Here is a 13,132-nt window from a genome sequence, read left to right on the forward strand (position 1 = left end):
TATCTTTACCTCCAACAAGCAAACCTCGCACGAGTTAGCAACTTTTTAATAGCAATTTTACAGTAACAAACACACCTTTTGCTAGAATTTTTGCTACAGTGAATTATGGAGGCATAAATATAAAATATATACATATAATTAATAAATAATAATAAAATTGATAATTTTCCTACCTCTGTGAATTCCTATACTGGTTTCATCACTCTTATTTTAATGCAGGGATTAAAAGCATTGCCCTCACAGCAGATGTCAGCAAACCTGAGGATGTACAAAGGATGGTGGACACCATTGTTGCTCGCTGGGGCACGGTCCACATTGCGTGCAACAATGCAGGAATCAATATGAACTCTGCGAGCGAAGATACTTCCTTAGAAGAATGGGACAAAACTTTTAATGTTAATTTACGAGGATTATTTTTGTGCTGCCAAGTGAGTGGGAAACGCTGTACTCATTTGTTTTGCAGATGGGTAATAATTTACTAAGCATTTACTTTATCAAGATTTAATAACAATTTTTTACTAATTATCACAATAAAATTGGTCCTGGTTTTGGTGGAGTTAAGGAGAGATTTGCTTTATATAAATTACAGATTTTTGGTAAATATTTTGAAAAGCAGCTGGTACTTACTGCCCAAGGCCAGGCATTTAAGAATGGCCAGATTTTTTGGAAGGTGATTATTTGAGACATCCTGAAAACCAGGAATCTTTGGGAGACCATTCCCAACATTAGTGATTATTTTGAAAACAATATTGTCAATAGTGAAGAGGGTCTGAAATGGCAATGGGATTTTTCCTGCATCAACCATTTTTATACCAAGCTTTTATGTGAAGCGTTTAAAAAAAAAATGTGTTAGCACATAAACTCTTCTGAAAAGTGAAGACTAATTTATTATCATGTCATTATTAGCACAATCACAAAAAGGGTCACTGGTCTTTCCTTTAATTTCTGTCACAGGCTGCAGGCCGCATTATGCTGAATCAAGGATATGGGAAGATAATTAACACAGCATCTATGGCAAGTTTAATAGGTGAGTGATGAGAGCTAACAGTTGTGCTTCAGAATCCATATTTTAATTACTACCGATGCTATTTGAATCAATTAAACCTGTATTGGGAAGGAGTAAATCACTGACATTTTGTATTAGAGGAAATGTACTACAAAATTTTTATTGATATAATTTTTCACCATTTATCTGTCCTCTCTGTTTTAGAGCACTTATTACTTTTTATAGAAGAGGTGGAGTCACCTTCTCTGACTCCAATGCACTGGTGGCATGGGAGAGGTGTGGGCAATGTCAGGCAAACAGGCTGGAGTGCAGGAAGCTGTCTCCCATGATGTTTACAAGCCACCCAAAAGCTTTTGTGCCCATTTTCACCCCAGTATCCACTGATTTTATTTCATTATCGTTGCCAACAGGTGTCTCCACCAACGCTGCTGAATCAGCAGTATTGTCAAAAGCACCAATAAACCATTGTAACATATGGAATGAAATCCCTACTGCTGAGCTAATCTGAAAGGCAGTTACATGCTGGTGAACTGAGGCCCATGTAACAAAAATTGATCAATTACACAAATTAAGCATAGCCCTTTAGGAATTTATTTTATTGGTCTGGACATCTGTTGCAGTATTGTCCAAATCCAAAAATCAAATGGTGCCTTGGGTTGCCAAGTTAGGCAAGAAAATCTAGTAGCTATAAAAGTACAACTGAAAACCCCTGTATTAATATCATGTCCATCTGCTGAATGTTACATAAATATGCAGTCTTTTTATTTTCCTTGGGAATAACATTTATTTTTACTGTGCCCAGTTTGACATTCTGTGACATTCTGCTCAGTTTATTGCACAGTAACTTTAAATGTTTCTTCAAAAATGCATTTATAATGTTGTTGTTAATCTTTTTTTCAAGTGTCTTTACCAGCTGTTTTACTTATGCTTAAACACAAGCACCATCCCTCTACCCCAGCTTTGTTGAGGTACAAAATCCCCCAAAGAAAAATAGTTTTGAGAAATATGTAGAGCTTTACATTTCAAATACCCCAGATTTTCATGCTCTGTGGGGCTCTGGTCTGGGCTTGGGCTGTCAATGTCCAGATCATTGGTGCAAAGCAAAATTTACTGGGAGGTATTCCACCCTATGGAAAGTTATGAAGCTCTGGAAATTGGCACCAGCTGGGGGTCTGCTGGTTTGGCACACTGCTCCTGGACTTGCTCTTGCAGCCCAGAGAGAGAAGCATTTCCCACTGGGCCTGGCATAGCTTTATTGAACCAGGAGGTGATGCCATCCCACCACATCATCCATCCCACCACGACATCCGTCCCAGTCCCAGCTCGGGGCTGCACCTCCTTGGCTTGAACGCCAAGTCCACTGGGACCCACGTGGGGATCACCTTTGAGGGCAGCATCAGTCCTGGAGCACGAATAAACATTGGAAACAACTGTGAGAGCAGCCTGGAAAGGTCATTGCAAGATGCATTTAAATGTCATTGAAAGCTAATGCATGCTAGGCCAGAAGTTAAGAGATGAAGAGATGCATTTACCTTCTGAACCTGTTTGAATCTTGGCATTGAAAAAATCTAGTAGTTATAAAACTACGACTGCAAACCACGATGTTCATATCATGTCCATCTGCTGAATGTTAAATAAATATGTTGGTTGGTTGGTTATTTAAGTATGTTGGCCAACTGGCATAGTATGAAATGTTTCTAGAAATAGTTAGGGGATTTTTTTTTTTTTTTCTTTTTTGGTAGGTTGAGTCCTTCTTCAGAGATACAGGAAAATGAGGAGACTCTTAGCAGGATAGGGAGGTATTTGTTTGTGATTTTTCCAGATACACTGCTCAGAATCAGTTTTAATTAATTGAAGATAAGCTGCATACATTTTGCATATGTGCATTTTGATTCTGGTATTTCACTGGATTTATTCCAGACGTATGCTTCAGCAGCGGAGACGAGGCTGCTGCGGCTCTGCGATCTGCGCAGGTGTAACTCAAATCTGTAATTTTTACAGTGAATATCTTTAGTGGGAAGTGGTCTGGTCTTCTCTAGCTGCGTGTACCTCTCATTAGCATTACATGACTGCTTCAAGGTCAGGCTAGAAGCTTTATGCACCAAACAAGGTTGCAAAAACATAGTGTCAGGTGTTAACATGTAACGTAGCTGATGTTGGCAGCATTTTTATCTGCTTCCCTCCCATCTTCTCCGTCTGAAGCAGGAGTGAGTGTCCTCACTTCCCAGAAGCCTTACAAATTCATTTTTCTGGTGACACTGCTGGATGTACAGCTTTATTCACAAGTTCTAGCCCCATTTTGTATGAGTTTTGGAGGGTTGCAGATGTGCTCTTCTGCTCAGGTGCAGAAAGCCCACCCAGCTCCAGAACTCCACAACGTTCATTGGCTCCTTGAGTTCTTCCCATTGAGAGGGGCCAAGTGTCTCAGGAGGGGGAAATTTCACCTTCTGAATTACCTTCCTTAGATATTCTTATGAAGTCAAAAGCATTTACACAGAAGAACTCCTGAAAACCCTGTCTGAGCACCCACCCCAAATCTGAAAGCTGATTCTGATAGTTTGCAGCAACGTGCTGTTCTCACCCACATGTGCCAGAGGTGGAGAGCTGGTGCCAAAACTCTTCTCTTAGCAAACGCCGAATGATTTATCACAAACAGACACGTTTGGAAAGTTTAGCAAAGAACTGCTTTTGGGAGGTTGCGAGGTTAACTACCGAAGTTGTGTGTAACTTGGAGCTGATGCATGGCAATTAATCAAGAAATTACATTCCATGTCTTTTTGAGAGCCCGCACGGCACGCTGTGTCTAGGGGGTGACAGGCACACGCAGAGGGCAAAGCAGTTGTGCTGGTCAAAATGTGAGTTATTTCATATTGAACAGAAAGTGAGCATAGAATAAATGTTGACAGAGTGGGGCCATGGTATGAAACGCCCTTTGTAGTGAGCAAAGGCTTCCAAATTCTGAGCAAACCTTCAGCATGTGCCGAAAAACAGAAACACTATTTGTTGTTCCCATCATGAGCGTGCTTTAGATGTCTTTCACAAACATCTATGTTCAAGGCAAAGTCCTTATTCACATGCTCAGTAATTTGCAGGGGGGCTTTTTGCTCTTTCAGAGTTTGGATAACTCAATTTGTTACCATCTTCTTTTTACTCTTTGAATTGACATACTCAAACCCAATAGTTTTAGTCAATCAAAGTAGTTGTGGATATGTTGGGATACCATGGATGGTGGTGATATAGAAGTGATGCACCAACTTAACTTCATAAATTAAAACCAACTCAGTGATGCTCAGTACCGATATGGTGCTAATTACGGATCAGTGCCTCACCCTGGATTTGTTTAATGAAGTCATGACAGCAGCCAGAAAAGTTCGAGGAGAGACACTTTGTGAGTGTCAATCCCAGCTGCTGGACTGATGTGGTTGGACTCAAGGTTCAGGCTTGATGGGACTCTGAGCAACCTGCTCTAGTAAAGATGTCCCTGCTCACTGCAGAGGGGTTGGACTAGATGACCTTTGAAGGTCCCTTCCAACTCAATACCTTCTTTGATTCTGTGACTCCTATGGGTTTAAAGCACTTTCCACCCACTGGAGATTTGTCCTTAAATAGCTTTCCTGGGAATATGGCAAGTGTGAGAGCTGGTGGAGGGGCAGAGCCACCCGAGCACTCAGCACTAACAAGCCTGAACACCGTAATTAGCAAGCCGATCATTTTCCCTCTCTGACTGACATGTGACATCTCTGAAACATTTTCAAAAGCTTCAGATTTTGAAAGTGGTGGGTGTTCTGAATTTTTTGGGATGCACCTGTGTTCACATCCACACAAACACTGATTAGATAATATGATGTATTTGCTTCAGACATTAAAAATTAAGGAGAATAATTTGTTCCAAGGAGTTATGTATAATACAATATGTTATATAACATCTATTATATAGATATTCTATTCTATTCTTTATATTATAATATATTGTATCTGTTATGTTAAATCATATCATGTTATATCATTATGCTATATTATTTTTATTAGCATTACAGTGTACAAGTATTTTGTATATCAACATACGTATGTGTATAATACATGAAAGTACATGTTTATATATGATTATTTATCTTTCCTGAGAATAGTCAAATATTTCATATGTATGTTTAATACATGGGGTTTTACTTTGCACAAATATGGAACCTTTTAAATGTCTTTATTTCTTTTTCTTTTTTCTCCTCTCCATCTTTTTCCAGTAGCCCAGCTGCTGAAGCAAATATGTTACATAGCAAAATACAGTTGAGAGTTTGTTGAGTGGCTAAATTCCTCTTGCTCCCTGCCTAGTATCAAGGAAAATGACAACTAGTTCATCTCAATGCAGGGAATTGTCCGTGTAATGCCTAAGAAATCTTCATTTGTGGAGAATAACTAATTTTCTATCTCTGAATCTCTCCTAGTCCCACACCCGCAGAAGCAGTTGGCGTACAATGCCTCGAAAGCTGGGGTCGTAAAATTAACACAGACATTAGGAACCGAGTGGATTGACAGAGGAGTAAATGTCAACTGCATTTCCCCGTAAGTAAAATGTAGTCTCATTTTGAAGGTACAAAGAGAATGAAATGTTCTAAAAAGCTCAAATGAACAGTATCTCGGCAAATAAAGTTTCTAATTAGCAGGTGGATTGCATCCCTTTTTATGTTGTCTTTTCCTTAACAAAGGTTTAAATACTTAGAACCAAGCCTGCTCTGTTGCTGTGTATACTCAAGGATTTAAGAAGAGGTTTTAGCATTTGATAATAGGTTTTCCAATAACGTGAAGGGTAGTTTTTAGCATTTCTCTTCCAGATGAAATATTTCCTTAGTCTGTCCAAGCCTTCTGCGGTTAAAGAAAAGGCTTTTGACACTTAATAGACAATACTTCTTTCCCCTTTTTACTTGAGACAAATATATAGGCACTTTAAAAGCCACATTGTACTGCTGTAATTGAGATACTGTTCAGCCCTGACAATCACAGGAGGCCAGGTGTAATTTTGTAAATATATATATATATATTTATTACAAATTACATTCTCCTTATTTTTAGAGGCTTAAAGATGTATGTTTTATTTTACGGTATTTATTCACAAAGAAAAGTTTTCTTACCACGTACACTTTTTCTCTCCCTGTTTCTCACACACATGCTCAACACAGCAATTTTATTAAACAATTAACAGTGCATGATAGTCCTAAGTAGAAACCCAAGTGGATAGTGTTAATTGGAAGCGGTCAAATTCTGTAGACTATTGAAGTCAATCAGAGTTAAGTAAGGGCAGGATTTTAACCCAGGAGTTGAATTGTAATAATGAAGATATAACGTACATCAAATTAGGAAAAACAAATTACATATTTTAATCCACAAAGTGGAGTAAAAAAAAAATAAAAATTCACAGCGCTCAATGGCAAGCGCTTCTGTTTTCAGTCGGTCTGCTCTCCACTTCCTTGTGCTAGCTGTCTTCCTTATGATTATTTATTACTAATTATAGAACTGATTCCAGCCATCACTCTATGTGATCCACAGATTCTTTAGAGTATCTTACTTTATAATGGGATTTTCCCTATGCCAATGCAAGCAGCCCTGCAATAGTGTTCTCACAACTGGTGCTAGTGAATTTACACTGATTTTCAGGAGCCAGAGGAGATGAAGGGAATTAAGAAAGCTCAGCAGGACCTGGCAGGAACTTTGTCTGAAAACACACGAGTAATCTTTCCCAATGGAGGTGGGACAGCAGCGCCACAGTCACAGCAAACACAGATGAGGAGGCTCTTCGATGAGGAATTACCCATTTCTAGGGGATTTACATACATTTAAAAAATATCCACCAAATCATCAAAACTCATTGTTTTGTATAAGTTGGAAATATATACTCGTATTTGAAGAAGTTGTGTCTGGAGGCAATTGTCAAAAAATAGTCACACTTCTCTTTTTCTCCTTTTCAAGACAAAACAGGGTTGTTTGATCATCCCTACTTGTTTTAAACTCTAGATCCAAGCCCAAAATCCTACAACAAGAATGAAGGTTCTTCTTTGTGGAGGAATATCCAGAAAGGGTTCACAGAAGACAAATGTTTTTACTGTCTTTAAGGTCCCCCATTCTGGACAAAGTTGTCCACCCTAATGCAGCAGGGACCTGGGCTGAATGGCCCTGGCAATCAGGCAGAACTTTCCTCCCAGCAGTTCCCAGCTGAGCCCCTCATGCCAGGGCTGCCCAGGAGCTCTGGGTAGTGGTTCAGAGGAAGGAGCCTACAACTACGTGCCAGGTTGGACATCCAGGATCAGAAAGACCTGTACATATGGGACATTTTACAGTGGTTCATGTAGCTCAGCTGCCTCCTCACCAGAAGCAAAAGCACATGTGCTTGAGAGTGGATTAACATTCACGTTTGCCCTTCTGCCTATATGAGATGTGAATCTACATTCCAGTGCAAATTTGGACTCATCCTTAGAACTGTGGACCCCACTGGTCTTGTTGTTTTGTCTCTTGATGTGACTCACCGAGGCACAGGAGCATCTTCAGCCCACTTGAGCTTAGTAGCCAACACCTGGCACTACCCTCAATGCGACAGCACATCTCTCAATGCCACAAGAGTACTTTGCAGGGTTGAAAATTGTCCCATATGCACAGGTCTTTCTGAGTATAGCTGTCCAGCCTAGCATGTAGCCATCTTAGGAGGGGTTTCTGAGGAGAGTGAGGAGCACAGAGGTAGATACAAGACATGATGGTACCCAAGATAATCTCTGGATAAGTAAAATATTTAAGTGTGTCCTTAAGTCCTTTGTTCCTCCCACTCATGGTTGAGTTAATGTTTTAAGGCACTCTCAGCATATCTTTGTCTGAAGCTCCAAGCACTCCAGTCTGGCTTCAAACGTTATTTCACCATACAAACCTTTTGGCCTTTTTTCCTTCTTCCTATCTGGTCATTTTTATCAACTTAATTTCTTAATGAGTGCATAAAACTTATGCAGAGCAATGCATAAAAGTTATCAATGCATAAAATGTTATGGCAGAGCCCTTAGGATAATTTATTGCATTTATAAAATTGAAGATGTAGGCTTCTCTTGATGGCCAGGCAAACCTCATGCCCATGGTGAGAAGGTGGCCAAGACTCCCTGGATGCTTTGGCTGACTTTGCCCGTTGCTCCAGGCAGCAGTGAATGTCTCCATGAATCATGGTAACTGTGCTCAGCCCTTCTGCCACCTCCTAGGGCAGTTGCTTTGTAGGCTGCTGCACAGTTGATGTTGTGCAAAATAAAAGGGTGCTGGAGCCTTCCTGAAAAGTATGTGGTGGTCAGGCTGCAGAGGGGACCTGGGTGTGAACAGGGACCTTTACACAACATTGACTAGTGTCTAGTGTCTGGCTGCCCATGGACCTTTTCTGGTCCCTGCCCATATGGAATGTGTCGGGTGTGCTGGAGCAGGGGACTTTCAAGGATCTCTGGTTTGTGGCACGTGCAGCATTGGAATGCTTAATTTTTGGAGCCATTGCACTGAATCCATGTCCATTTTGGGGGGTAATTGCATTTCTCTGCTTGATTTCCAAAGCATAAAATGCTATAACGTGATGACTTTTGGGATAGGCAGTTGGAAGCTGATCTTCATCTCAACCTACAGCCACAGTCAAACCAGCTTCTTGGGGACCTCGTGAAACTTAGCATCCCAGGGGATGAACCATGTTGCCTACTGCTGGTCTGCAGGTATTTGGGTTTTGGCTGAGATGGGCAAAGAGGCTTCATCCCCTTGATCCCCAGGAACGGTACAAAGGCAACCTGGTATGGTGTTGTACCAGGCTACTAGCCTGGTGGGTAAGAGGAGTCAGAAAGCAGGTAGGGTGGGATAACCACAGATTTGGTTGTACCCAGTCGTGGGGGATGAAGAGGCAGAGCTGGCAGGAGAAGGAGCACCCCAGCATCACCTGAAGGCGCCCCAATTAAGCAGCATTACTGTCCCTATTAAGCAGCATTTGTTGCTGGTAAGTATCTTTGGACTTAAATCTAATTCCTTGGGAGATGTCCCAATTAAGTGGATCTCTTGATTAAACACTTCCTGATTAAGTGGAGTGTACTTAACTCATTCAAATTAATAACTCATCTGAAAGAAATCAAGTTACACACAGATGGAATCTTTTTTTTTTGCTCTCATTTGGGGATTGAGCGCACATAACAATTCCAGTTAAGTATCTGGTAAGTGATATTTTTCCTAATGTGTCTCTTGAAGTGGAAATGTTTTAGGCAATAGTTTTTTGGGGTTTTTTAATTTTTTTTTTCCTAATGTCTCAAATTGTCCTGTGTATCAATAATGAAATATTGATGCTCATGTCTAACATTAAGGAACCAGCAGTTTGATATTACATTGACATGCAACAGAAAGTACTGATAGGCTCAGCACTGCATATGAGATGAGGTAGGGAATTAATGCATTGGCAGTTGTCTTTGCTGGAACTGGTTAGAAGCCAACTAAAATCTGCCTAAAAGGGTTCGACAACATTAAATTGCCCAACTTGGCACCAAAGCTTTCCCAGAAGATGTGTAGTATCAATGACATGCCTAATATTTATAGTGCCATCAGTATGTGTGTTTGCAACTTTTAAGTTTTGCGCTGTATTTTTTTCTCATTTCTATAGAAAAAATTTGTAATAAAGTTTTGTTACACATCTACATTTTTGCTACTTGAAGTGAACCTAAAGAAAGGTCCAGCAAGAGCCACGGCGCTGTGATTTACAGGTTGCAGTGATAGTCCAAAGATCATTTTTCCAAACAGATTGAAAAATATCCTCTTTTTAGCAAAATCTGTTGTGCTGGAGGACTTGTATTCCTTAATCTGTGTCGTATTCCCTAATGTGCACTCCCACTGGGTTAAAACATATATGTAAATTAAAAAAAAAATTATAAAATCATAAGGATCTTATTCTGATCTCTGACAGTGCAAAGCCAAAATGATTGTGTTGATGGTTTTGTAAGCATGGTGAAAGGCACGTAAGGGAAAGGTGTCCAACATATATCACATCTGCTGCTCAAAGCACGTTTCTCTCTGAAGAAAACCAGCTCTCGAGAAGTTTGGGAGAGCAAGGGGGGAGAGAGGGGTCTGTGCTTGGGGGAAATAGGTAAACTGTCTGCAGTCCTATACTGGAATGTGTTTGGTTTTATTATGCTGCTGGAGTTTAAACGAGCTGCATCGCTCAGTGTTTCTGAACTGCTTTGGTGTTTATTGACAATAACAATAAAAAAATAAAGCCAATATTTAAATCCTGATTAGTGAAAACAGAATGTTTGGGGGAAAGTCTGAATTAGTTCCACTTTGTAACAGAGTAAATAGTAAATTTCAGCCTTCATTTAAAACAAAAGGTAAATCTCATACCCAGAATCCAGTGTGTCTCAAAAAAATCATTTCCTTGGAAGTATAAATTGGGATGCCGATGAAGTTTCAGAACAAAACGAATATTTTTATACTTTGTTCATTTCATATTTATCACTAGCTTGTTTGCTAATTTTCATTTGCAAGAGGCAATTCTTCCAGCTAACTGGCTGCCTCAATGGGCCACTGATTTCTTTGAAGTGACAGTCTGTAAATATGCATAAAAAAGAGATGCAATTAGCGTGTGTGTGGTTCAGTGCAGCCTGATTTCATTGGCAAGTTTACCCACAGTGTTGATAAGCTACATTATCTAGAAAATTGGCCGCTGAAAAACAGCACCTCTGATTGCCAGCAAAGGTTCCAGATAACAGGGTGCTGAAGAGAAATATAATTGAGGTTGAATATGTTAACCAAGGTGTCACATGCTCCTTAGAAGCGCTAATTTATCAGCATGTTGGAATTTTTATTAACATTTGGAATGCATTTCTACCACACTAATGAAGTGGAATTGGCAGTTCAGGTTTTAGTTATTGTCATTTCTGAGAAGTTAAATGTAATTTCTCGTTAGACACAGTTATGTAAATATATTTGTTCAGGGGCTGAAAAAATTATACATTTCGCAAAATACAAATATGTTGTTAAGGAGGAGTATGACAAATCAGTCTCAGTTAAAGTCATAAAAGCCAGACAAAATGTTCGCCCTGCATTGTGCTTCCCGGAGCATCACTCATTTTTAGGGCACCTGAAGAAAATGAACTTAGCAGAGTTTTAAGAAATGGTGTAGTCACTCATTAATGGCAAAGAGGAGAGACAGGTGAATGTGGGGTGATTTGTCGGGGTGTTGATTTAAGGGGAGTTGCACTGGGCAGGCTGTGCTCATCTTTGCCTCTCCTTTTTTGTGTGGAGTCTGATGCCCAGAAGGGCACAGGTTTTTGTTTCTCCTGTTTTTTGACATATGGGAAGTCGGGCTGTTTTCAGTTTCTGGGCTGTACACAAATTACTCTGTAAAGTGGTAAGACAAGAAATTGGTAGAAGGACGATAATTCCGAAAAGCCGCTACAGACCTGGTTCAAGGTGCTTTCGTTTCCAATGCCATGGCTGTTTTCTAGAAAAAAAATTAAACTGGTTATTGAAATGACTAATCTAAATTAAGGGGGTATTGCTATTAGCTAAGAATATAGTATGTCTGGACTCGCTTTAAAGAAAACCTCTAAGCCTGCCCGGCGGCAGCGAAAGGCAATAGGAAAGAAGCACTACTGAAGTTTGTATGGTGACTTTCAGCAGAGACAGAGCAGGTCTGACTTGTGCATCTCCTTCATGATATTCCATGTTTTTTTCTTTCAAAATTTTCATCTCAAACACCTATAATTGCTGCCTTTCCTTCTGGAGAAAACCGAGTGCTAAACTCTTGGTGCATCTGCTCGTTGCAGGGGCATCGTTGACACGCCGCTCATCCGCTCCAAGGACCTGAGGCCACTGGTGCGGCGCTGGCTGGGGGACATCCCGGCTGGGAGGCTGGCTCAGGCGACTGATCTGCAGGCTGCTGTCGTCTATTTGGCCTCTGAAGCCTCGGATTACATGACGGGCCATAATCTGGTCATCGAGGGTGGCCAGAGCCTGTGGTGAGGGGTGTCCTCCAGCATCCCCTCTCAGGAGCATAGTTCACTTTGGAAAGCATGGGTTAGAGTTTAGCTTAGCCCCAGCTTTAGCCTGTGTGGCTAAGTGGCCAGCTGATACGAAATGATTGTTTTCTTCTTTCAGGTGTTGCTTTGGAGACTTGTACAATTAAAAAGAAAAAAGAATTCCTTAATTTTCAACATTTTATGCTATGTTTTTCGCTATGCATTCAGATTTCTGTTAAATTAGTATTTCATGATATAAAAGCACATTTGCTGCAGTGAAATTTGGCTATTATTTAGTTTAACAGGGGGCATTTTTAAAGCAATCAATATTAGCTGGTCGGCGTAGTATATTGTTCTTAGACAATTTTTTGTATTCAAGTTGTTCCAGTGACATCTGTGAACGGTGAAAAACAGTTGGTTGTAGCGTTAAAAAAATTAAATTAGTTCATTGCATTTGAACCTGAATGTTGCCATTTTCTATTTACTGGTGTTCTTAGTTTTTGACAGTGTTTTTATACAAACACCCACATAAATGCCCCTGAAAGGGAAGTACTGCACTTAGTAGAGCATCATGGTTGGTAATTATAATGGCTCTAATCCAAAGCCCATTGAGGTAAGTGGGGACTGCTCATATACTTTAAGTTGAACGCTTGTTTAAATGTTGATGTAACTGGGTCTTTGTTTTTCTTGATAGGCAGATGTAAGCAAAGGTTGTTTTCTAATTTATTATTTTTTTATTTTTTTGCCTCTTGTAAAATTCTGAAGACAACTCTCCAGTGTAAATCAGGGCCAGCTCAAATGATATTAATACAGTTCTGCTGGCTGACGAGCTCATTTCAGCAATAGTGCTGGGTTCATTGCTTATAGGCAGGAAAATGTGGCACAATAACATCACCTTTTTGATAACTGTGCATTTATAGAGACTCCCATCCTGAGGACCTTTAAGCATAACCTAAGGAGAATTTACGGGAAGGAATTCACTTGCAAATCCTCATGTCATTTGTTTTGCATTTGGCAGCTCTTTGTTACCATAACATAAATAATTGTGGATGAATGTCATTACTTTGATGAAGTGCTACAAGTCCATACATTGGCTGGCCATTATTGTGGTGAATTGCTATAATGGCTTCAGACT

General features: G+C 40.1%; 1 protein-coding gene across 1 annotated transcript; it reads left to right on the forward strand.

The window, feature by feature from the left end:
• Window positions 1–219: 219 nt before the first annotated feature.
• Window positions 220–12,001, forward strand: LOC104528501 (NAD-dependent glycerol dehydrogenase-like; the record flags this gene model as incomplete). Its single annotated transcript, XM_010172530.1, has 4 exons — window positions 220–428; window positions 955–1,027; window positions 5,446–5,563; window positions 11,806–12,001. Coding segments are annotated over 4 exons (596 nt in total), but the record flags the coding sequence as incomplete, so codon positions are not given.
• Window positions 12,002–13,132: the final 1,131 nt, after the last annotated feature.

This window comes from Antrostomus carolinensis, unplaced genomic scaffold, assembly GCF_000700745.2.
Source record: "Antrostomus carolinensis isolate BGI_N321 unplaced genomic scaffold, ASM70074v2 scaffold1927, whole genome shotgun sequence".
NCBI lineage: Eukaryota > Metazoa > Chordata > Aves > Caprimulgiformes > Caprimulgidae > Antrostomus > Antrostomus carolinensis.